This window comes from Erinaceus europaeus, chromosome 14, assembly GCF_950295315.1.
Source record: "Erinaceus europaeus chromosome 14, mEriEur2.1, whole genome shotgun sequence".
Taxonomy (NCBI): Eukaryota; Metazoa; Chordata; class Mammalia; order Eulipotyphla; family Erinaceidae; genus Erinaceus; species Erinaceus europaeus.
In genome coordinates this window covers 24,806,494-24,829,231 of record NC_080175.1, presented here as the reverse complement: position 1 = coordinate 24,829,231, position 22,738 = coordinate 24,806,494, and the positions used below count along the sequence as shown (strand labels likewise).

Sequence of the window (22,738 nt, the reverse complement as noted above, 5' to 3'; positions counted from 1 at the left end):
CTGGGGATTCGAACCCAGGACCTTGCTCATTGTAACATGTGAGCTCAGCCAGATGTGCCACCACCCAGCCCCCATTTTCTTCACTCTTGAGCCTCTTGTTTCTTTCTCTGTGGCGGAAGGGCAGAAACCAGCTGCATGCACCAGACCCTAAGCACTGGGCGAGGGTGAAGCGGACAGTGTGCAGACGGAGGTTTGCATAGTGCTGGTGCATTGTCCTTGCTAGTATTCTTTTCATACTTGGACCCAAGCCCAGCTCCAAAGCCTGCTATTTAAACTTGGGCCCAGAGGCATCCTTCAAACAAAGGGGATTTTTTTTTTTAACCAGAGCACTGCTCAGCTCTGGCTGATGGCGGTGTGGGGGATTAAACCTGGGACTTGAGAGCCTCCGGCATGAAAGTCTCTTTGCATAACCATTATGCTATGCCCCCACCCCTCAAAGAGGGCTTCCTAAGTGCCTCACACGTGCTGGCAGCATGTGCCAGTCAGGGTGGGGGCAGGTGAGCTTCCCGCCTCATTTTCAGCTGCCTAGCTCTGCCCACCCAGGTAAAGCCCACTTCTGCAAGTTGGGTAAGTTTACGCAGGGCTGACCCGGCCATGTTCATACTGTAGGGTGGCTTGGACCTCCAGGAATCGACCTGCTCCGGATCTGTTTATTGGGGTGCATTTTACTTTGCGGAAGCCATAAGCCAGAAGAAGCAGAGTCCAGCACTGTCTAAGGGCACCCAAAGGGTTAGCGTTCCTTTCAGTTTGTAGTGAGACAAGCTGAGCTCTTTGGGCTGTGGGGGAGTGGCCAGAGGGAGGGAGCAGGGAAGGCACTGAACAATTTCTGTGGGTGGTGTATGTGCCCCCTGCTCTATGCCCTTCCCTGGAAACTCCCAGCAGGCACCGGTGGTGTGAGCCCATCCGTGGGGGCAGAGGCTGAGCTTCTGAGGGATTGTGTGCCCAGCTCAGGATGCTAAACTCACAGCCCAGGTGCAGAATGCTTCCTGCTCAAGCCCCACAAGACTGGGCTGCAGGGTCCCACAGGACTGCAGCTGCTTGCCTGCCCCTCTGGCTCCCTCAGCGAGGGCTGGCAGAGAGTACACAGCCCTGTGAACTTACTGCCCCATGTTCTTGCCCTCCTGCCTGCCGACTGACACTGGCTGCAGTGCCTGCTGCCCCATGGAGCCTACAAATGGCCGCAAAGACCGGCAGGGGTGCCAGATGGCAGCCTCTTGGTATAACCTTGACAACCACATGGTATGGAGGGGATGGGCACCTGGTGTAGGCGTTAAGGGGAGTTGCTGTGCAGTTTAGGCCAGCAGTGATGAACAGTTATTGAGGAACTGGGGAGGATTTGATTGCTCTTGGGACAACCAATAAGCACCTTCTCAGAACCAGTAAGCAGGGGCTCAGCAGTGGTACATCAGGTAGAGTGCACATTTTGCTAAGCACAAGGACCCAGGTTCAAGCCCCTGGCCCCCATCTGTAGGGAAGAAGCTTCAAAAGTGATGAAGCAGTATTGGAAGCATCTCTCTCTCTCTCTATCCCTTCCCTCTCAGTTACTCTTTGTCTCTATCCAAAGTAAACACACATACTCTCAACAAGCAGCTTTTCAGTTGTGGCTGCCTGGCAAAGGGAGCCACATGGGAGAAACGCTGGCCTGAAAGTTTGGGGAACAAAACTATAAAGTGCACTGAGACAGGGGATAGACAGCATAATGGTTATGCAAAGAAGCTCTCATGCCTGACTGAGGCTTCAAGTTCCAGGTTCAATCCCCCCCACCACCACCATAAGCCAGAGCTAAGTAGTACTCTGGATCTTCTTCTAGCATTTGCCAGTACTCTGGTGAATAATAATAATAATAAAAATCCCTTGGGGGCAGGAGTAGATAGCATAGTCGTTATGCAAAAAGACTTTCATGCCTGAGGTTCCAAAGTCCCAGGTTCAATCCCCTGCACCACTATAAACCAGAGCTGAGCTGAGCTCTGGTAAAAATAAATAAATAAATAAATAAAAATTCAGGACCTCATGCTTAAGAGTTCAAAATTAAAAAATAAATAAATATAAAGTACATGAGAAAAGGAGCATTCTGGAACATTCTGAAGCGATCTATGCAGAGGGTCACAGGAATGGCTACAGTTCCAGTGGAGAAAAGAGATCCCAGGATGCAAGACACCAAGGGAGGGCTTCTCAGAGGAGGGAGCCTTGAAGGAGCAGAGGCTCCTCAACTGCGTGGAAATGGCAGAGAGGGCTAGGGAGCTCCAGAGGAGGAGGTGGACCAGAGGAGGGCGCTCGTCAGATGGACAGGCTGAGGAAGGCCGGGTTGGAGGCTTGGATGCTGGGCTTTAAATCCAGGATGTTTCAGGATCATGAGTGAGGCAGGGAGAGGTGACTGGAGGAAAGCTGTGATAAGAGTGGAGGTGGGGCAGGGAGGCTGGGACAAGTTTGACATCAAAGGTCAACACACCCAGGTTCTGGGCCTGGTTCTCTCATTGGCGGGTGGAGTCAAGCAAATCGCTTCCAGCTTGTGCTTTTCCGAGGACAGGATGTGCTCCATGAGTGAACCCTGAAATCAACTGAGTGGGTCCCCAAGAGCATTTTAAAAGCATAGAATAGGTGGTGCAGTGGGGGAGAGCACAAGGTTTGCATGTTTGAGGTCCCGGGTTCAATCCCTAGCACCACTGATGCTCTCTCTCTCTCTCTCTCTGTCATAAATAAACATATAAATCTCTTTTTATATTTATGTGATAGAATAGAGAGAAACTGAGAGGGGAGAGGGAGATAGAGAGGGGCAGAGAAAGAGAGACACCTGCAGGCCTCTTCACTTCTGAAGCTTCCCCCCTGCAGGTAGGGAGAGAGGGTTTGAACCTGGGTCCTTGTACAGGGTAACATGTGCACTTTATTAGATGTGCCACTGCCTAGTACCCTAAATAAATCTTTATAAAAAATGTAGAAAGGTAGAAGTTGAAAAACAAGATAAGAAGAGAAAACACAAGTAGAACTTGAACTAGAGTTGGTGTATTGCACCAAAGTAAAAGACTGGGGTGGGTGGATGGGGAGAGTACAGGTCCAAGAAGGATGACAGAGGACCTAGTGGGGGTTGTATTGTTGTATGGAAAACTGGGAAATGCTATGCATGTATAAACTATTATATTTACTGTCGAATGTAAAATATTAATCCCCTCATAAAGAAATTTTAAAAATGTAGAAAGGTATTAGGGTTTAAGATTAGGATTAGGATTAGGAGTCGGGCAGTAGTGCAGCGGGTTAAGCACACATGGTGCAAAGCACAAGGACAGGTGTAAGGATCCTGGTTCCAGCCCCCGGCTCCCCACCTGTAGGGGAGTCGCTTCACAAGTGGTGAAGCAGGTCTGCAGGTGTCTGTCTTTCTCTCCCCCTCTCTGTCTTCCCCTCCTCTCTCCATTTCTCTCTGTCCTACCCAACAACAATGACATCAATAATAATAATAACTACAACACTAAAACAACAAGGGCAACAAAAGGGAATAAATACAGGTCCAAGAAGGATGACAGAGGACTCAGTGGGGGTTGTATTGTTATATGGGAAACTGGGGAATGTTATGCATGTACAAACTATTGTATGTACTGTTGAATGTAAAACATTATTTCCCCACTAAAGAAATTAAAAAAAATAATAAAGGGAATAAATAAGTAAATATAAAATTTTTAAAAAACATAAAGGCAACAAAAGGGAAAATAAATAAATATTTTAAATTAGGTTTAAGTTTAGGGTTAAAAAAAATAAAACAGAGAAAATGAATGAGTTACCATTTAATAAGGTTAAACACTGTTCTGTGAAGCTTCTATTTCAGGTGTCTACTTACCTACATGTCTGTCTGTCTGTCTGGATTGTAATGTGAAATGTCTTACTGTGGCGAACATGTTTTAAAAACACTGAAAATTTCTCAAGGCCTTAGTCTCCTGCCCCTAAGTGAGAGGAGCTCTGTGGGCTGGCAGAGAAACCAACACAGACAGCAGAGCATACCTCCCAGGAGTTGGGAAGGGCTGATGGAGGGGCATCGGGTCAGCCAGGGTCTGGAGAGCGTGCGGGCTTCCCAGCCCACTCAGCCCCTGGCTGGGTTTTGTTCTGGCTACGGAGAGCCTTTGCACAGCTTGGTCTGGGCAGACAGAGCTGCCTGAAAACATGCAGTGCTTTGCGCCCTGATCTCAGCAGTGGCTCTGAGGGCCCTTGTGTCCAACAAGAATCTGTCCTTTCTCTGCAGGGCCTGTGTTTTCTGGGGTGCTGAGAATGGGGCCCATTGTCACCATGTGGACAGTCCAGAGCAGTCAAAATTCCTGCCCCAAGTGAAAAAGCTGAATTCCTGCAGAGAAAGGGGGGGCTGTGACCCCGAGAGGCCAATGGAAAGGCTAACCCCAGGACTTGCCCCAAACACCCCAGAGGCTCTCTGCCCCTGCTCTTCCATAGCAAAAGGACAAAGCTTGGCTGAACCTCTGTCTGTCTGTCCACCATCTCCTCTGACTTCACTCTCCATGCTGGGTAAAGGCCCCCAGAGCTACAGGGGTCTGAAAAGCAGGGGGCAGTGGAGAGATCCTGCTTCAGCCTTCAGCCTTCAGCCACTTACTCTGTGATGCTGCCCTGTCACTTCACCTTTGTGCCTTCAGTGCTTTGTTGTCCTTGCTGTGTGGGGATCAGCTAGGACTATGTGACAGTGACAGCTCTGGCCAGTTGCTGGGGTTCTAGGGAGGGGCTAATGGGTGGCTGGGGCCCAAAAAGGATGGCCTGAGTGAGATTAGATAGCATAATGGCTATGCAAAGAGACTCTCCTGCCTGAGGCTCCAAAGTCCCAGGTTCAGTTCCCCAGACCACCATAAGCCAGAGCTGATTAGTGCTCTGGTTAAATAAATAAATAAATAAATAAATACCAATTTTAAAATTAATAATAAAAAAAGGCTGGCCCATTTAGGGGGTTGGGGTTCCCCTGACACCCCCACTCAGAAGGTGAGGCATGCTGGGGAGGGGAGTAGGGACACATAGCTGGTTTCCTCGAGGGAAGGGGAGGGCTAGAGCACCCCCAGGCTACATGACCCACCAGACCTGGGAGCCACTGGAAGGGCAGAGACATGGCACTGAAGAAGCTCAGCCACAGAGTCCCTGAGAGAAGGACAGGGAAGGGTGTCCATCTTCCCAGCCAGTCAGCCATCCAGCCACCCAGGGAAATGAGGGTGAGTGGGGGAGGGTGCAGCATGTAGCATTCCACCTTTACTGGAAAAGTGAGACCCCTGGGTTTGCTTCACAGGTGGTAAAGCAGGTCTGCAGGTGTCTGTCTTTCTCTCCTCCTGTCTTCTCCTCCTCTCTCCATTACTCTCTGTCCTATCCAACAACAACAGCAGTAACAACAGTAATAATAACAATGACGATAAACAACAAGGGGAAAATTACAAACATAAAAATAAAAAATAAAATCTAAAACAAAAAAAAAGTGAGACCCCTGGTGAGTAAGCACACCTGTCACTGTGATGAGGTACCCACAGGAAGCCTGGGCCAGCTAACATGCTGGGCTGGCAAGACAGTCACCTTGGAGTGGAGAGCGTCTGCTTTATCATAATCGTGACCCAGGCTCGAGCCCAGCCCCCCTGCATAGGGGGTGGGGGGGGAGGTTTGGTGCTGAGGTGTTTTTCCCTCTCTCCCTTTATCTCTCGGTCTCTTTCTCTTTGAAAAAGTAGAGCCCCATGACCAATAAAATAAAAAAGGACACATTACATAGGGAATTTTAGAGGAGGTACAGAGGAAACCCACAAATACACACACACACACACCACTGAAAGACAGCACCAGCTCTGTGCCTGGTTCTCACCTGGGTCTGGTTCTCCCTGTTTAGGCCAGAGACAGGGACTTGTTTCAGGGGAGCTAGCAATCTGATTTGCTCCATGTACAGTGGATTTACCTGCAGAGGTGTGTGTGTGTGTGTGTGTGTGTGTGTGTGTGTGTGTGTGTGTGTGTGTGTGTGAGAGAGAGAGAGACAGACAGACAGACAGACAAACAGAATCCTGCAGTGCTGAGCAGATCTCCAAGTTGCTCCTAGGGTTCAAAGGCTGCTTCTTAGAGTGAGAGAAACCTGCCTCTTGCAGACACCCCCAAACTCCCTATCATGCACAGCACTGGGCACTCGGGCAAGCCAGGCCCTGCAACACCTTTCTGTATGAGCAGATACTTAACGATAAACCTTAAAAGTAATAACAAAGGGGAGTCGGGTGGTAGCGCAGCAGGTTAAGTGCAGGTGGCACAAAGTGCAAGGACCAGCGTAAGGATCACGGTTCGAACCCCTGGCTCCCCATCTGCAGGAGAGTCGCTTCACAAACAGTGAAGCAGGTCTGCAGGTGTCTGTCTTTCTCTCCCCCTCTCTGTCTTCCCCTCCTCTCTCCATTTCTCTCTGTTCTATCCAACAACAACAACAATAATAACTACAACAATAAAACAAGGGCAACAGAAGAGAATAAATAAATATTAAAAAAAAGTAATAACAAAGGAGGTCTCACGGGCTCCAGGAACTTGTCCTCTCTATAAAGCAGCAATGGTAGGGACTGCCCCACTGTTCAAAGGGAGGCCAGGTCATTTTACTCTGCCACTCGAGGAAGACTGGCTCCAAAGCGAGTGCAGGCGAGAATGTTCCCAGCTGTGACCATGAACTGTGAGCTCAGACTGACAGGGACTTGGAGGTTACACATGCTCCTGTGCTAAATATGAATACATATAAGCCCTGGGTCAGGTTCATGGAGTAAACAGTTAATTTTATTACTAGATGTTCTTCAAGTTTGGGAGCTACTCTCTGTCCTAATCCAACTTTCTGAACTGTTCTAAACTCTGATATCAACTTCCCAGACAATATTTTTGTCCATCTGCATATTAGCCATCAAGCTCAAGCAAAAAATACTAAAGTTATGGCCTCCTAGGAACATACCTAAAATAGACTTCATCAATTCTTGTCACCCTTTTTTTTTTTTTTACCAGAGCACTGCTCAGCTCTGGCTTATGGTGGTGCAGGGGATTGAACCTGGGATTTGACGGAGCCTCAGGCTTGAGAGTCTGTTTGCATAATCATTATGCTATCTACCCCCCACCATCTTGTCACCCTAAAATCCCTATTTTCATCTGTTCTATTCCTACTTTTTGGTTCCTGTTCATTAATCTTTTTTTTTTTTTTTTTTGCCTTGACGGTTATCACTGGCATTCGGTGCCTGCTCTATGAATCCACTGCTCCTGGAGGCTATTTTTCCCCTTTTGTTGCCCTTGTTGTTTATCATTGTTGTTGTTATTGCTGTCATTGTTGTTGGATAGGAAAGAGAAATCTAGAAAGGAGGGGAAGACAGAGAGGGGGAGAGAAAGATAGACACTTGCAGACCTGCTTCACTGCCTATGAAGTGACTCCCCCACATAGGTGGGAAGCTAGGGGCTCTAACTGGGATCTTTATGCTGGTCCTTGTGCTTTGCACATGTGCATTTACCCTGCTGCGCCACCATCCAACCCCTCATTAATGATTTTTAAAAATTTATTTATTTATTCATGAGAAAGATCGGAGGAAAAAAAGAACCAGCCATCACTCTGGTACATGTGCTGCCAGGGATTGAACTTGGGACCTCATGCTTGAGAGTCTAGTGCCTTTGCCACTGCACCACCTCCCAGACCACTCATTAATGATTTATATCTCACTGCCTTTCAGCCACCAATTTTCAGATGGTATCACGATTCCATCCTAACTTCCCTGGAAAGATGACCAATATGTCCTGGAACCTAATTTTTCCAGAGCCCTACACACTAGGGAAAGATAGAAACAGGCTGGGAGTATGGATCGACCTGCCCATGCCCATGTCCGGCAGAAAAGCAATTATAGAAGACAAAACTCCCACCTTTGGCACCCCAAAAAGAATTTCGGTCAATACTCTTTACTATTATTTATTTATTTTCCCTTTTGTTGCCCTTGTTGTTTTATTGTTATAGTTATTATTATTGTTGTTGTTGATGTCATCATTGTTAGGTCAGAGAGAAATGGAGAGAGGAGGGGAAGACAGAGAGGGGGAGAGAAAAACAGACACCTGCAGACCTGCTTCACTCCCTTGCAGGTGGGGAGCCAGGGGCTCAAACCAGGATCCTTACGCTGGTCCTTGCACTTTGTGCCATGTGTGCTTAACCCGCTGCGCTACCGCGCGACCCCCTCAGAGGGGAAGAAATGTTAGGTGAAAATGACCAGAAGGCTTTGAACTCCAACTCCACCAAGACCTGGAGAAAAAAGTGAAAAAGAGGAAGGACACTCAGAAGTAATGGTAGGTATGGATGTGACTTGGAAGGGAAGAGAGGGTAGGACCACAGGAAAAAAAAAGTGAAAATATATAAATATAGATAGATGGTTATAAAAATAATAGTTAACCCGTATCTGTGACCTTGGGAGAACTACTATAGTTTCCCATGGATGAAATGGGAATACAGAACTCTGGTGGTGAGAATGGTGCAGAATTTGACCCCTGTTATCTTATAATTTTGTAAATCAATTAATTAAGTCACTAATAACATAAAATTAAATTTAAGAAAAAAAGCTTTGAGGCATGAAAATGTTTTGGTACCACTTCCTTCTGGGGGTGGGGGTGGGGTGCGGTGGGGTGGGGTGGAGGGGCACCTCTGGCAGCAAGGGCATCTGTGGACAGAAGGAGCTGTTCTGGGTGCTTTGTGCATAGTATCTTACTTCTTTCAGCCACCCAGAAAGAAGGCACCAGCTTGAACCCATGTGGCAAATGGAGAAACTGAGGCATAAAGCACTTAGATCACTAGCTCAGTGGTAGAGGTAGGCACCCTCTCCTGGACACACTCAGAAGGAGGTGACAAGCGCTTGCATCTGTGGCATCCACACTGGTCTCCGCTGGACACCTGGCGGCCTGCCTGGCATTCGCCTTGGCAGAAAGTCAGGAATCTTGGACTGGCAAAATAGCTCACTTGGATAGTGCCCTGCTTTGTCATGTGCAAACCAGGTTCAAGCCTGGTCCCCACTGCATTGAAGAAAGCTTCAGGGCTGTGGTCTCTTTCTCCATCTGTTAGATAGAAAGAAAGAAAGAAAAAAAGAAAAGAAAGAAAGAAAGACAGCCTTCAGGTCTGTCTCCTGCACCCACTCGCCTTTTGAGATACTTGAGGCAGGGAGGGAGAAGCAGGCACCAGAAGTCAAGGTGCAGCTGACTTGTGAAGCCAAACTGTGTCCGGACTTCTTGGGGATGGGGTGAAGTTCAAGGTGGACAGACACCCACCAGGCCAATGGAATCAATAGGCAGGAAGCTGTCCCTCCGCCCGGGCCCTCTGCTGCACAGCCATCTAGCTCAGAGCTGCAGGGAGGGCGTGGGGACTTGTACAAGAAACTGCAGCCTAGTACCTGATCCTCGGGGCCCAGAGAGAAGCCAGAGTCGTCCTTCCAGAGACCCCTGACTGAGGATGGTGCCCACCATCAAACCCTCAGTTGCTGTCTGCCCAACCACAGCAGCAGTGGGGTCCTGTTTCCTCAGCTCTTCTCCGATCTGTAGAGTCTCTGCATCATGGTTTGGAGCTGGTTACCCAGTCCATGGCCCCAGCTTCTCTTGTGTGGTCAGCTGGGGCTTGAGTCCAGACTCTATGACACTTAGTCACTGAGAGCCAACTAAACCATCAAGAATCAAAGAGCCCTAGTCTGCTAACAAGAGGCACACAGCTTACAGGACCATACTGATACGCTCTGCTCAGCAGGTGGCAGTACTTCTAGCAGCTGTAATAACCAATGTTGCCACGAGGTGGAGCCAGATACACACCAATCCCAGGAACTAAGGCGAAGCATTCTAGGCTACAGGGGCATTTAAACTCCAATCAACTCAACTTACAGGGTTGGTTTAAGATAATTCAGTGTCTGATTCACCAGCCTTGGTCAGTTGGGCATTAGCAGGTGCTTGGCAGCTGTCTGGGGTGAGGAGGGACTGAGCCACTCCCAGCACCTCCCATCGCCTCCCAGGAAGAGGGCCAAGTGTCCCACTCCTCACCTCACCTGCTGACCCCCCAGACATGGTGCATGCAGGTACATGTGGCCCACAGGGAGGTTCCTGGATGAGACATCCCCAAATTAAGCCCCATCCTTGGGGCATTGCCACACCTCCTTCTGCTGGGTGCCCTGACAACCACATCCACCTCCTGTCCCTTGCTTTCCCCTGAACAGTGGGCACAGCCTCCAGCTCCTTCTGGAATATACCAGAAAGTGGGCCCTAGGAGAGGTGGCTTTCCTCATGCCCAACCTCATGTCCACCCTGCCCCTCAGCCTCCTGCAAGGCTGGCTTGGGCCTCCACCACCAGCCCAGGCCCAGCGCACTGTCCGCTCAGGCCTCCTGGAAGGACAACCTTCCTTTTCTGCTTCTCCCAGGAGCACTGCTGCTGCTGCTGCTGGTGGGGGTGGCACACATGACATCCCTGGGCCAGATGCAGACTGGGGCAGGGCCAGTACTGATCTGGCCCTGGGCCACCCTCCTCCCACTTACTCCCTCGGGGAACATTGAGCCATTGTTCCAGGCCACAGCAGAGGCTGGCTCTATGGCCCCAGGGCTGAAGAACAAAAAACCTGTTTAGCAAGGCTCTGCTCCTCCCATGGGGATTTCTAGAATCTCAACTCCAGCCTGGCTGGCTTCAGGGAAAGATATGAGCCTGCAGAACCCAGAGCAGCCCAGAGGGGGCAGCAGTTTGCAGAGGGCCCTGAGGAAGGAGTTCCCTCAGGCTTCCAGTTTCTTTCAGAAGTTGGGGAGCACCACTCTGCTCCAGACCACCAGCCTCATGGGCTCCCTGAATCCACACAGGGAGAGGCTTGGATGGTCATGCCAGCTTACCTTGGGACACTGGGCTGGGGCAGCACTGGCAAAGGGCTTTGCAGCAGGTGGACCAGAAAGACCTGTCTCCCTCATCCTGGCTGTGCAGCCTAGGGCAATCCATGCAGTTAGGTCTTCCTCTCCAAATTGCTAAATGGTGTGGGGGTGGGGAAAGGGGGGCAACTTGAGGGGGGCTCCAAGGTGAAAGGAGAGGCTATTCTGTGCAGAGGAGATGGCTGGCCAATAGGGCTAACACCTCTCTTTTCCTTTCTGCTCCACCACCAAGACTTTCACGTGTCTAAGTGAACAAACACACATGCACATGTGTTGTATGCTTTACATTGGGTTCTAGTTCTTCCCCGCCAAGAGAATTAGATCAGTCCTGTTAATTTCGCGGGCCCGCTTGGCCCCACCCCTAGGAAACCCACCAGAGTTGCAGAGTGACAGAGTTCCAGAGTTCCTGAGTTCCAGAGTAAGAGAGAGTTCCACAGTGGAAGAGTTTCAGAGTTCGAGAGTTGAAGAGTTGCAGAGTTCGAGAGTTCCCGAGTTCCAGAGTTAGAGAGAGTGCTTGCGAGAGGAGTTCCTGAGTTCCGGAGTAAGAGAGAGTGTGCTTGTGCCGCCGCAAAGAGACAGCAGAGTTCTGTTTGGTGATTAGTTTGTCTTAGTTTATGAATCGTTGTTCCTGAATAAAGAAATACAGCTTCCCTGCCCAGCCATTGTCTCCGTGTCTCTGTTACCCGCCCGTGAAGCTAGACCGCCCGGCAAGAGCCTCCGAATTTTAACAACACACATGCGCACCCACTCACTCACTCACTCACTCACTCCTGTTCTATCTCCAGCCGCTCACGAGCACACATCCTCAAAAACAAATGTCAAGGGGTCAAGGTTAGTGTCACCTGCCCTGGCCTAGGTTGGAACAGGGAGGAACACCGTTGAGGACAAACCTCATTCATGAGGCATCTGAGCTGAGTGACAGTCACAGCTACGATCAAGGTATCAGCCCAGAGCTGGCCTGCCTGAGTTCAGGTCTGGCCCTAACACTTAGACGAGCTGCACTGAGTTGACTACTCCCCCCACCCCACCCCCCCGGTCTGGATGGCATGAGCCAGTCACTCATCGTCCAGCACCTGGATGCCTGCTCCGGGAGGCATGAATGGAGCAGGACAAGGCCCCCATCTCCTGGCATCTCCCAGATAGACTCACAGTCACCCCAGTAAGCTACAGGTCACATGTGTGGTGGTGACAAGTTCTGAGGCAGCGTGTGGAGAGTGTGTATTTGCAAGACTACTGGACAAGAAGGCCTAGGGCAGGGCCAGGGTCCAGCAGACAGAGTGCCCTGCAAGGCCATGGTGGCTGAGTGCATAGAGGCAGGTGTGAGGTGTGAGCCAGAGGCTGGGTGACAGCAGAGTAGGGTGGGAGGGTGTGGTTCCCAGTGACCAGGAAGCATGGGAATGCCAAGTGGAGGGGTGGCATCACATACAGATCCCTCTCTCTTTCTCTCTCTCTTTCAGTGCTGGGATCAAGCCCAGAACCTTGTATATACAAAGTCTGTGCTTATTACTGAGTTCCCTCCCCAGTGCCCTGACATATCTTCTACTTATTCTCTCTCTCTCTCTCTTCTTTTCATACAGAGAGGAAGAGATGGTCAAAGTGACTATACCACCAAAGCTGCCTTCAGTGTGTGTGTGTGTGTGTGTGGGGGGGGGCTTGAACCTAGGTCTTGCACACAGCAAAGAGGCAGGCATGAAAGTCTGGTGCTTTACCAGTTGAGCTATTTTCCCAGTCGCTCTCGCTCAGCTCTGGCTTATGGTGGAGCCAGGGATAGGACATGGAACATCAGAGACTCACACAGGAAAATTGATGTATAGCTGCCATCTATCTATCTATCTATCTATCTATCTATCTATCTATCTATCTATCTATCTGTTTCACCACTTGTGAAGCTTTCTCCTACAGGTATGGACCAGGGGCTTGAACCTTATGACTGCTTTGTGCACCACCACCCAGTCCCCTGACACCTATTTTTAAATGGCCATTCTTTTGCTGAGTTGACAATATGCCCTGCAGAGCTACAGTGAGATATTTGGCCAGGGAGACCTGGGGTGTGGTCAGAGCCAGGTAAAGTCCACAGGGAGTGTCTGCAGGCTGTGCTGACACATAGGGTGGAGGGCTGTGAAGGACGCAGATGAGTCTAGAAAGGCTCCAGGGCCTGCAGCCTGAGCCAGGGCCCCAGCAAGCCCAGCCCTGCTCACACTTGAGCAGCACGACAGCCCAGCTAGAGCTGGTTGTTACAGGACAGGGCCTTAAAATGAAGTTCATGGGGAGGCTGAGGGAGGAGACAAAACCACCATGACAGCTCTGTCAGGCTCATCAAGAGAGCCTTTGATGGTCTTTCTAGAACATTCTTTCTGTGCCAGGCCAGTGGTCTAGAAGAACAACTACCAGCAGTTAGAAATGACTCTGTTCTCCTCACTTGGAAACCAACAGGGGGCCTGGGATCAAAGACCAGGGACTGGGGCTTCCCCTCCGACACACACACACACACACACACACACACACACACACACACACTGAGGCGGGCTTGCTTTGCTCTGTCTCTCCTGCAAGATGGAGAAGGGACAGAATCTCTCCAGCTCAGCCCCATGAACACTTGAAAGGCTGGGGATGGGGGGTTATCTACAAGATTCTAGCAAAATGCACAGGCTCTGATCATTTGGTAAGTCATTCCACAGCCGCCCCCCAGAGTCAAAACACACTGTTACTTGATCTCATGTTTGCATTTCTGGATAGAGGAGGAGGCCCTGAGTGAAGGGGTGCAGGTGTTGTCTGGGGGATGGTCAGTCTGGTGGCCCAGGGTCACCTATGCGACTCCCTCAGGCTCTCTATAGTGGACCACAGGCCCGACCTGGCCTGTCCTGGAAGCCTGGCAGGGAGAAGCCCTTGAGAGTTGTTCTCCGGGGACCCCACTTTCTGAGTCTTGGGTCTGTCTTGTGCAGGGGTTTCCTGCTCTCAGGGTCACACCTGCCAGATAAATTGTGAAGCATCCCAGGTGGCCAAGAGCACTGCAAGAAAGAGGCAGACGAGTCCCCAGAGCCATGGTGACTCAGTGACTTCCAGGCCAAATGCTTTGCAAGGCGATGCTGTGATCTGCAGAGATCGTGTATGCGCTTAGCCACCTCCTATTATAGTCCATTACCTCCCCTGAACAAAACTCAAGCATTTTCCATGTGCCGGCCCTGGCTGGAAGGTCCTCCTGCCCACCCCCACATAATTCTGTGCACCTCAGTTTCTGTAAGACCCACCCCACCTGCCTTACTCACTCTGGTCCTTTAAGACTCTAGAAAAATAGAGGTAAGGAGTGAGAGCAGTCCAACCTTCTCCCCAGTGCTGCCTTCCAGTCGATACTCTTCCTTGGCTGCCTCATGCTGTCCACCCTCTCTCCATTGAGACCTAGCCCAGGGCGTGTTGGTGAGGGGCTGTATGAGTTAGGCCATCAGATGGGGTGTGGCCACATGGGTGTGAGAGACCACACAGGTGGGCAGCCCTAGAGCACCCTGACTCCAGAGAAAAATAAAGACCTGCTTGTGACCCTCTTTCTTCCCAAATGTCGAATATCAACCAGCACCACGCCCCTTGGAAGCAAAGCGCTGGGCTCAAAGCTCATGACCATCACACACGTGACCATAAGGATCCTGGATCTTTTGACTCCTGCTCCCTCCTCTGTCGTCAGGACTACTCGCCTCTCATAAATGGCTACAAGAAAGTACCATTCGGCAGTTGCTCCACCCACACTGTTATATATATCTGAATGGCAGCATCACTGTATTTTTGTTACCACATTTGCACTCACATCTGTGAATTGGAAAGCATTTACCTGGAAACCTCTTCCCCGAGGGCAAAGTCACCCTCACTTGCCAGTCCTGGGGTAAGAACAAGATTTGGCAATGGAGCTGGGAAAGGCCTGTGGCCCACATGTCCCTGGTCTGGATGGCCTTGCCAGTTTTCCCTTCCCACGTGTCCCCACGCTGTGCTTCTCCAGGCTGGCCTTAGCAATAGGCACAACTCCCAAGTGCAAAGGAGAGGCCTGGGCACTACTCACTCTTTGGGCGGGTTGACATCTTCTGGTCTGGTTTCAAAGAAGCGAAAGACTTCATCACACTGTGAGATGTGAGGAGGCAGGCGGATCAGGGCCTGCAGAGACAGGAAGAAAGGGCATTAGGCTTGATGAAGCTGGGTACAGGGAAAGCCAAACCAGAGTCAGCTTAAACTGATAGTTAACAGGGGAGGATTGAGGGCTGGAGACACAGTTGGCCAGCTAATCACTCACTCAAACCAGACAACTAATCTGCAAAGCAACTAATCAGATTAACTAGTAAAACAATCTTCAACCCATACATGCAATCATCTGTCCATGCATTTTACCCATCCAGATATCATTCAGGGCAGGGGGGATAGCATAATGTTATGCAAACAGACTCTCATCCCTGAGGCTTCCAGATCCCAGATTCAATCCCCAGCACCACCATAAGCCTAAATTGAGAAGTGCTCTGATATACATAAGCAGGGAGGGTACCAGTAAGGCTAAGATCCTTGGCTGAGAACCCAGAGTCTTATCCTCCCAGCTGCATGACCCACCAGATGATCATTCCTTACACACTGACTGCACAGTTGATCATCTAATGACAACTTGATAATTCTACTGAAGGCAGAATTTGACTTAGGAACAACTAGGAAGGCTAGAAGAAATAGATTTTAGGAAAGATTCCTTAGCTGAATTCCAAAGGAAGACAGTAATCAGCAGGTAAAAATAAGCTGGCCAAGGTGGGGCAGGTAGACCAAGCATGATGCTTCCAGAAGCTGAATGAGGTCATGTGGCCTAAGTGCACTGAGCAAGGCAGAGGGGATATGGGATGAACCTAGATGCCCCTGATCAAGCCAGACAGTAGGAGAAGACTTTTTTTTTTTTTTTTTTTTTTTTAATGAAAGCACTGTTCAGCTCTGGCTTATGGTGGTGTGGGGGATTGAACCTGAGACTTTGGAGCCTCAGGCATGAGAGTCTCTTTGTATAACCATAATGCTATCTACTCCAGTCCCCCCCTTATTTCAAAGCTGAGTGATGCTCTGGTCTTTCTCTCTCTCTCTCTCTCTCTGTCTGTCTGTCTCTGTGAAAAATAAGAAGAAGAAGAAGGAGGAGGAGGAGGAGCAGGAGGAGGAGGAGGAAGAGCAGGAGGAGGAGGAGGAGAAACAGGAGGAGGAGGAGGAGAAACAGGAGGAGGAGGAGGAGGAGGAGGAGGAGAAGGAGGATAATTCTTAAATGGTTTGACATGAGATAGGCCAGAGGAACTCATGGGCCTTGTACAGGCAGAGAGGAGAGGATCCAGGGAGGGCTGAGAGTCTGTGAATGCAAAGCAAGGGGTCAGAGTCAGACAGTGATGAGCTTCCTGCTACAGCCCAGTCCTCCACACCTACAGCTTGGGGCCCCTAAGCTGGCCTTAGTCCTACATGGGAGGTGTGGAGTGTGGGGCAAGACCCTGCCATTCAGTGTAGAGACAAAGCACTGCAATGACCTTCCAGCCAAAACACACAGGAGAGGCCACTGCCAGGCAGGACTGAGGGACAGTGCCAGGGAAACTCCAGACTTGAATGGGAAAAGGAGGAGCAAAACCAGGGAGACAGGAGTCAACAGTGGTGGAGCATGACTGACTGCTGACATGGAGGCTCAGGGTCAGAGGCTAGTCTGACAGGAGCTTGCCAAGTGCCTGGGTCCCCCTGGCTCCCTCTTCTGGGGCTGCTTCAGCTGCAAAGACCTGATCTGGCAGCTCTGCGTGCTGACATTGGAAACCTTACCAGTGGCCCTGATGGCGGCAGAGGTCATGGCCATATTACAGACGAGGAGAGGAGCTGAATGCACAGGGAGGCTGTGCAGCCCATCTGCAGGGCCAGGAGGGGGTGGGGAGACTGTTAGAAAGTAAGCTGCAGGGGACTGGACAGTAGTGCACTGGGTTAAGCCACATGATGCGAAGTGCAAGGACCAGCATAAGGATCCCAGTTCTCGCCCCCCACTTCCCACAAGCAGTGAAGCTGATCTGCAGGTGTCTATCTTTCTCTCCCCCTCTCTGTCTTCTCCAACAACAACAAAATGGAAAAAGTGGCCTCTAAGGTGGGGGTAGATAGCATAATGGTTATGCAAACAGACTCTCATGCCTGAGGCTCTGTCAAGTCCCAGTTTCAATCCCCCACACCACTATAAGTCAGAGCTTAACAGTGCTCTGGTAAAAAAAAAAAAAAAAAAAGGTGGGGGCTCCAGGAGCAGTGGATTTGTAGTGCAGGCACCCAGCCCCAGCACTAACCCTAGAGGCAAGAAAGGAAGGAAGGAAGGAAGGAAGGAAGAAATTAAGAAAGAAAGAAAGCTGCACAGAGAGGGAGTTCAGTCTGTTGTCCTACTTGCTGCTGTGTCCACATTTCCCAGCAAAGGACCTAGCCTGGGGCAGGCATTCTGCATATGAATGAATGAATGAATGAATGAATGAATGAATGAATGAATGAGTATGCAGAAGCTTACAATCCAATAATAGCAAAATATGATAATGAGGCCCACAAGGGGGACACATGTGGCCTTAGGTTGCAGTCGTAGAAGCCTGGTGTTCTGGAAGACATAAGTGATTGTGCCATTTTCTGGTAACAGTTCCAACATGGCACTAAGCTTCAGGCATCCTCCCAGATGACCCTTCTGGATGACCAGCCCACACCTGGCCAGCAAATACAGGCATGCATCAGGTAAGACGACACTGTACCGTATGGTCGCCTGCTCCTTCTAGAATGCAGGATATTCCAAGGGTTTCTGACAGGTCACATCTGAGGACAGACCAGACAAAGGCAGATGGTGTTCTAGCCCAGCTGACTCCCATCACCTGTCATGAGGGTCTTCCAGTGTGTGCCCAATGCTGGCAGTGCCCTGGCATTGCAGGGATGGCCCACTCTCAGCCCTTGCCCTCACAGGAGCACATCTGGCATTGTGCCATCCCATTTTGTCCTTGAGAAAGACTGCTACTTTTGTTTGTGATAGGGACATGCAGCTACAGCAAACAGAGAAATGAAGCCTCAGGCTCAGAAGGTGGATAGAAACTGCCCAAAGTGCTTAAGTTTTCATTAGTTTTTTTTTTTAAAAAATTTTTTTAAACCAGACTACTATTCACTCTGGTTTATAGTGATGCTAGGGATTGAACCTGGGACCTCAGAGCCTCAAGCATGAAAGTATTTTCTAAAACCACTACTCTACCTCCCCATCCCTCAAGTTTTCATAATTTGTGGCATTCCCTCCCCCTCCCGCCCCTCCCAGGAAGGAAAAGAGAAAGAAAAATAGAAAAACTGAGGAAAAAGAGGGAGACTGGGGTGGGGGGGTCACGAAGATGGAAGGACTAAGATAGAGCAGCAGGGATAGGAAAAGTCAGAGACAGAAAAACAAATAGATCAGCTCAAGGATCCCGGTTCGAGCCCCCAGCTCCCCACCTGCAGGGGAGTCGCTTCACAGGCGGTGAAGCAGGTCTGCAGGTGTCTGTCTTTCTCTCCCCCTCTGTCTTCCCCTCTTCTCTCCATTTCTCTCTGTCCTATCCAACAATGAACGACATCAACAATAACAATAATGGCCACAACAGGCTACAACAACAAGGGCAACTAAAGGGGAAAAAAATGGCCTCCAGGAGCAGTGGATTCATGGTGCAGGCACTGAGCCCCAGCAATAACCCTGGAGGCAAAAATAAGTAAATAAAATTTAAAAAAGAAAGAAAGAGAAAAAGAAAAACAAATAGATGATGTGTGGGGAGCCGGGTGGTGGCGCAGTGGGTTAAGTGCACATGGCGTGAAGCTCAAGGACCAGCGTAAGGATCCCGGTTCAAGCCCCCAGCTCCCCACCTGCAGGTTCGCTTCGCAGGTGGGTTCGCTTCACAGGTGGTGAAGCAGGTCTGCAGGAGTCTTTCTCTCAGACCCTTGCTGTCTTCCCCTCCTCTCTCAATTTCTCTCTATCCAACAACAACAACAAAAACGATGATGTGTGTGATAGAGAGACAGAGAGAAGCAGAGGTCAGCTCTGTGCAGAGCAAGGGCAGGGCGGTCTTAGGAGGGGCACCAAGGTGTCAGAATGGACAAGAGGCAGGAAAATGGGTGGCAGGGGCTCAGGATGTGAGCAGAATGGCTGACAGGGTGAAGTGGGGCAGGATTCCACCCCATCCAGCGCACTGCAGATAACTCCACCCAGCCACGGAGCCCCAGCAACACCGTGAACATAGGGGCTCTTCATATCGACAGAGCCTGGCACTGAGGGGCAGAGGACGCATGGGCTGCAAGGGCCCCAGACAAAGAGGCCTTTCGGTGGATGCAGCACAGCATCTGTATTTCACAGAGAGCCCGAGGAGAGCCGCATGGCAGGGCTTGTCCTGGCTGCAGGCTGACAAGAGTCTAGCAGAACTGCTGCCAAGTCCACCACGGCCAGAATCATTTGGCAGGAGCACCGGGTGATGAGATGCCAGTCCCCAAGGCCTGGGCTGGTGACAATGGTCAGACCCCAGGCACCCACAGACCCAGATGAGGCCAGAGGTATGGGCATTTTTAGGGCACCACCCTGGCTCAGTTAAAAAATTCTGCTATTGGGCACTGAAAATTGGTGCCTTCACACTGGTGGTGGGAATTGTATGAATTGTACCTTTCTTATCCCACAATCTTGTTGATCATTATTAAATCACCAATAATAATTTTTTAAAAAAGAGTTGAAAAATAAGAAAACACAAAGCAGAACTTGGACTAGGCTTGGTATATTGCACCAAAGTAAGACTCTGGGGTGGGGGAGAGGGTTCAGGTCCTGGAACATGATGGCAGAGGACCTAGAGGGGGTTGAATTGCTATGTGGAAAACAGAAGCGTTATACATGTACAAACTACTGTATTTTACTTTTTGTTACTGTGTTTTATTGTTAACTATAAACCATTAATTCCCCCAATAAAAAATAAAATAAATTTAAAAAAGGAAAGAAACTAGGTGCCTTGGCCAGGCAGGTATGGGTTTGAGACCTGACTCCCCCATTCAAGGCTGTGTCATGCTGAAGGTGTGACCTGCCTTCTTTGAAGTTATGGCCTCCTCAGAATCTACCTAAAATAGATGTCCTAGCTTCTTCCAACATGAAGGCCCCAAATTTCATCTACTATACTCTTACCTTTAGGTCCATGATTATTAAAAGATTTGTTCTGCTTTATATCTTAATACTTTTCAGCCACCAAGTTGAAGATGCTACCATGATGTCAACCTCACTTCCTTGGGCAGATGACCTCATAAATGTGTCCTGGAACCCCACCTCCCAGGACCCCTGCCCCACTAGGGAAACAGAGAAACAGGCTGGGAGTGTATGAAGGTGCTAGGGACCAAACTCGGAACCTCATGTGTGTCAGCTCTGTCTGCCATTGTCTGAGCCGCCTGCCAGGAGGCTGTAGGCTGGATTTTATACCACACCTCCCTACTGGAAGGTTGAATGAGACCATGAGTCTGCAGAGCCCTGCTCACAGCAAATATCTTGCTATACTGTAGTCACCACCCTCTTTATTCTCTGGGTGAGAGCAGTGGTGAATACCAGAAAGTGGGGGGGGGGGGGAGAGAAATGGGAAGGTCCTGAGTTGCAGTGCTGTATTCATAATTTTGCTACGTGACCTTGGGCACCTCACCTCACCTCACCTCTCTGGTTGTTTCTACTAGGCTAAAACAGACCAGGTCTGGAATCTCAAGCTACATGACCTGGAACACCTTTATCATAGGTTGGACTCTGTGACCACATAGGCAATAGCATCCAACCTATGACCACCTTCAGTGCATTGTTAAGGGTGGCAGAAATCCTGCAGGAAAGGAACCCTTAGAACTTTGTTCACACTCTATTTTTGAGAAATAATGATCCCAGGGGACTGACTTTAATTTAATCATCATGCTAACTCTGGAGATGGGTGTGACTATGATTCCAATTTCACAGGAGAAGAAGAAACCAAAGCAGAGAGGTTAAGTAATTCCCTAGGGAGTTCATAGCAAGCTTTGGAGTCAGGCCATTCCAGAGCTCTGTCTATTACACACAGCGATCTGCCAGGTTGTCCAAACAACTCCCACTAGCAGTCGTCCCTGGGACATGCTGGGCAAATCCAAATTAGAGACTTTATGAAAGTTCTTTCAGCTCTAAGAGTGATGGCTCCAAAACTGTAAAGAGCACCACTGACAGTGAGCTCAGTGTCTGATCTGCCAGTCAGCTTTTCCGAATAACAGAAAATGAGCCCTTCTATAGGACTCTGACTCAGTGAGGTGGGAGGGTCCTGAGGAGCCCAAGGCAGGAGAATAATAAGGAATCAGCATGAGCTGATAACCTTCAGAATCCAGAGAGGTCACTGCTTAGGGCACACACCCCTTTAACTCCAGGGCACAGAGACGCCTACAGCCCCAGAACATGGAAACTCCTGTAGTCTAGAGTATGGAGACCCCTGCAGTTTAGGGCATGGAGACCCCTGCAGTCTAGAGCATGGAGACCCTTTCAGTCTAGAGTATGGAGACCCCTGCAGCTCCAGAGCACAGAAACGTCTATAGGAGGGCAGCTGTGCTGACTTCAGTCTCCTTCCCATGCTTTACTTTTGTCCTGGGCTCTATGGGCTGTCAGAGAGTAGACCTGAAGGCCTGTTGGTATCAGTGCATGTCTAGGTTCAGGGCAGGGAGGCCCTGGGACAGGGAGACTAGAAAGAGGCACAAAAGAGTCTATAGGGTTGTTTTATTATTATTATTATTATTATTATTTTTTTTTAGGTTTAAACATTTTACTTTATTATTTAAAACTTTTATTGGGGAGTTAATGTTTTACATTCGACAGTAAATACAATAGTTTGGACATGCATAACATTCCCCAGTTTCCCATATAACAATACAACCCCCACTAGGTCCTCTGTCATCCTTTTTGGACCTGTATTCTCCCTGCCCCCCACCCCTATAGGGTTGTTTTAATTTTGGTTTTTGTTTTAAGATTTATGTACTTATTAATAACAAAGAGAGAGAGAGAGAGAACCAGAGCATCACTCTGGCATATGTGGTGCCAGGGATCAAGCTCAGGACCTCATACTTATGTGTCTAACACTTTACCCACAGCACCACCTCCAGGGCCATGTGTTCACCAGGTTTTGACAATCCTTCCAGTACCTCCCTCCCCCCAATCTAAAACTTCCCTGAAGCTTCCAGTTCCTGGGCCCACAGGACCACTTGTGGGAAGCTGGTGCCCCCAGCCACCATTTAGCTCTGTGCCATCATCCCAGATGGTGTGGATTTACAGCGGGGAGGGGCAACTATATGGCATGTCTCTCTGAGACCTCCACCCAGATACCACCCAAGCAGGCACACACCCAGTCTTCATAAGCGCAAGCAGCACGAGAGGGGGCCCCAGGCTGACTGCTCAGACCCCAGGATCAAAACCGCCCCGGGCTGCACAGCCCTCCCTCTGGGCAGTGGCTGGTTCTGACAAACACCTCACTCACTCTGCTTGATGACAGAGGCCTCTGCTTTCTACTCAGTGGACATCCCATCGGAAAAAGTGCAGCTGCTCTGGGTGATGTTGGGGGGTTGGAGTCCCATACATCTGACTTTCCACTAGCACCCCTGGATGCCTCCAATCTGCCCCGCTGGCCCTCTTAGATGGCTATCAAGGAAGCTGAGGGGCTTGCAGACTCAAACACAGGGACTAATGGCCTCAAGGAGCCATGTAGAACCCTAGAAGTCATCCTCTTGTGGAGAGGTGTGAGAGTTTTCAATGTGTGGAGGTGACAGAATCATGGCATATAAACTGTATAGCCATGCTGGCTGGTACATTCATTTGGCATGAGAGAGATGTCTTTGGAACTCCTTCTGATAAACACCCCCC

At 49.8% G+C, this 22,738-nt stretch overlaps 1 protein-coding gene across 7 annotated transcripts in view; it reads right to left on the bottom strand.

Moving 5' to 3' along the window:
• The window catches only part of SH3PXD2A (SH3 and PX domains 2A), a 262,938-nt gene that overhangs the window by 87,596 nt on the left and 152,604 nt on the right, over positions 1-22,738 (bottom strand). For all 7 annotated transcript variants that reach the window (XM_060171382.1, XM_060171386.1, XM_060171384.1 and 4 more), the window contains one exon: positions 14,918-15,009. In XM_060171382.1, coding sequence (XP_060027365.1) covers positions 14,918-15,009 — 92 coding nt within the window. The remainder of the gene's footprint in view (positions 1-14,917; positions 15,010-22,738) is intronic.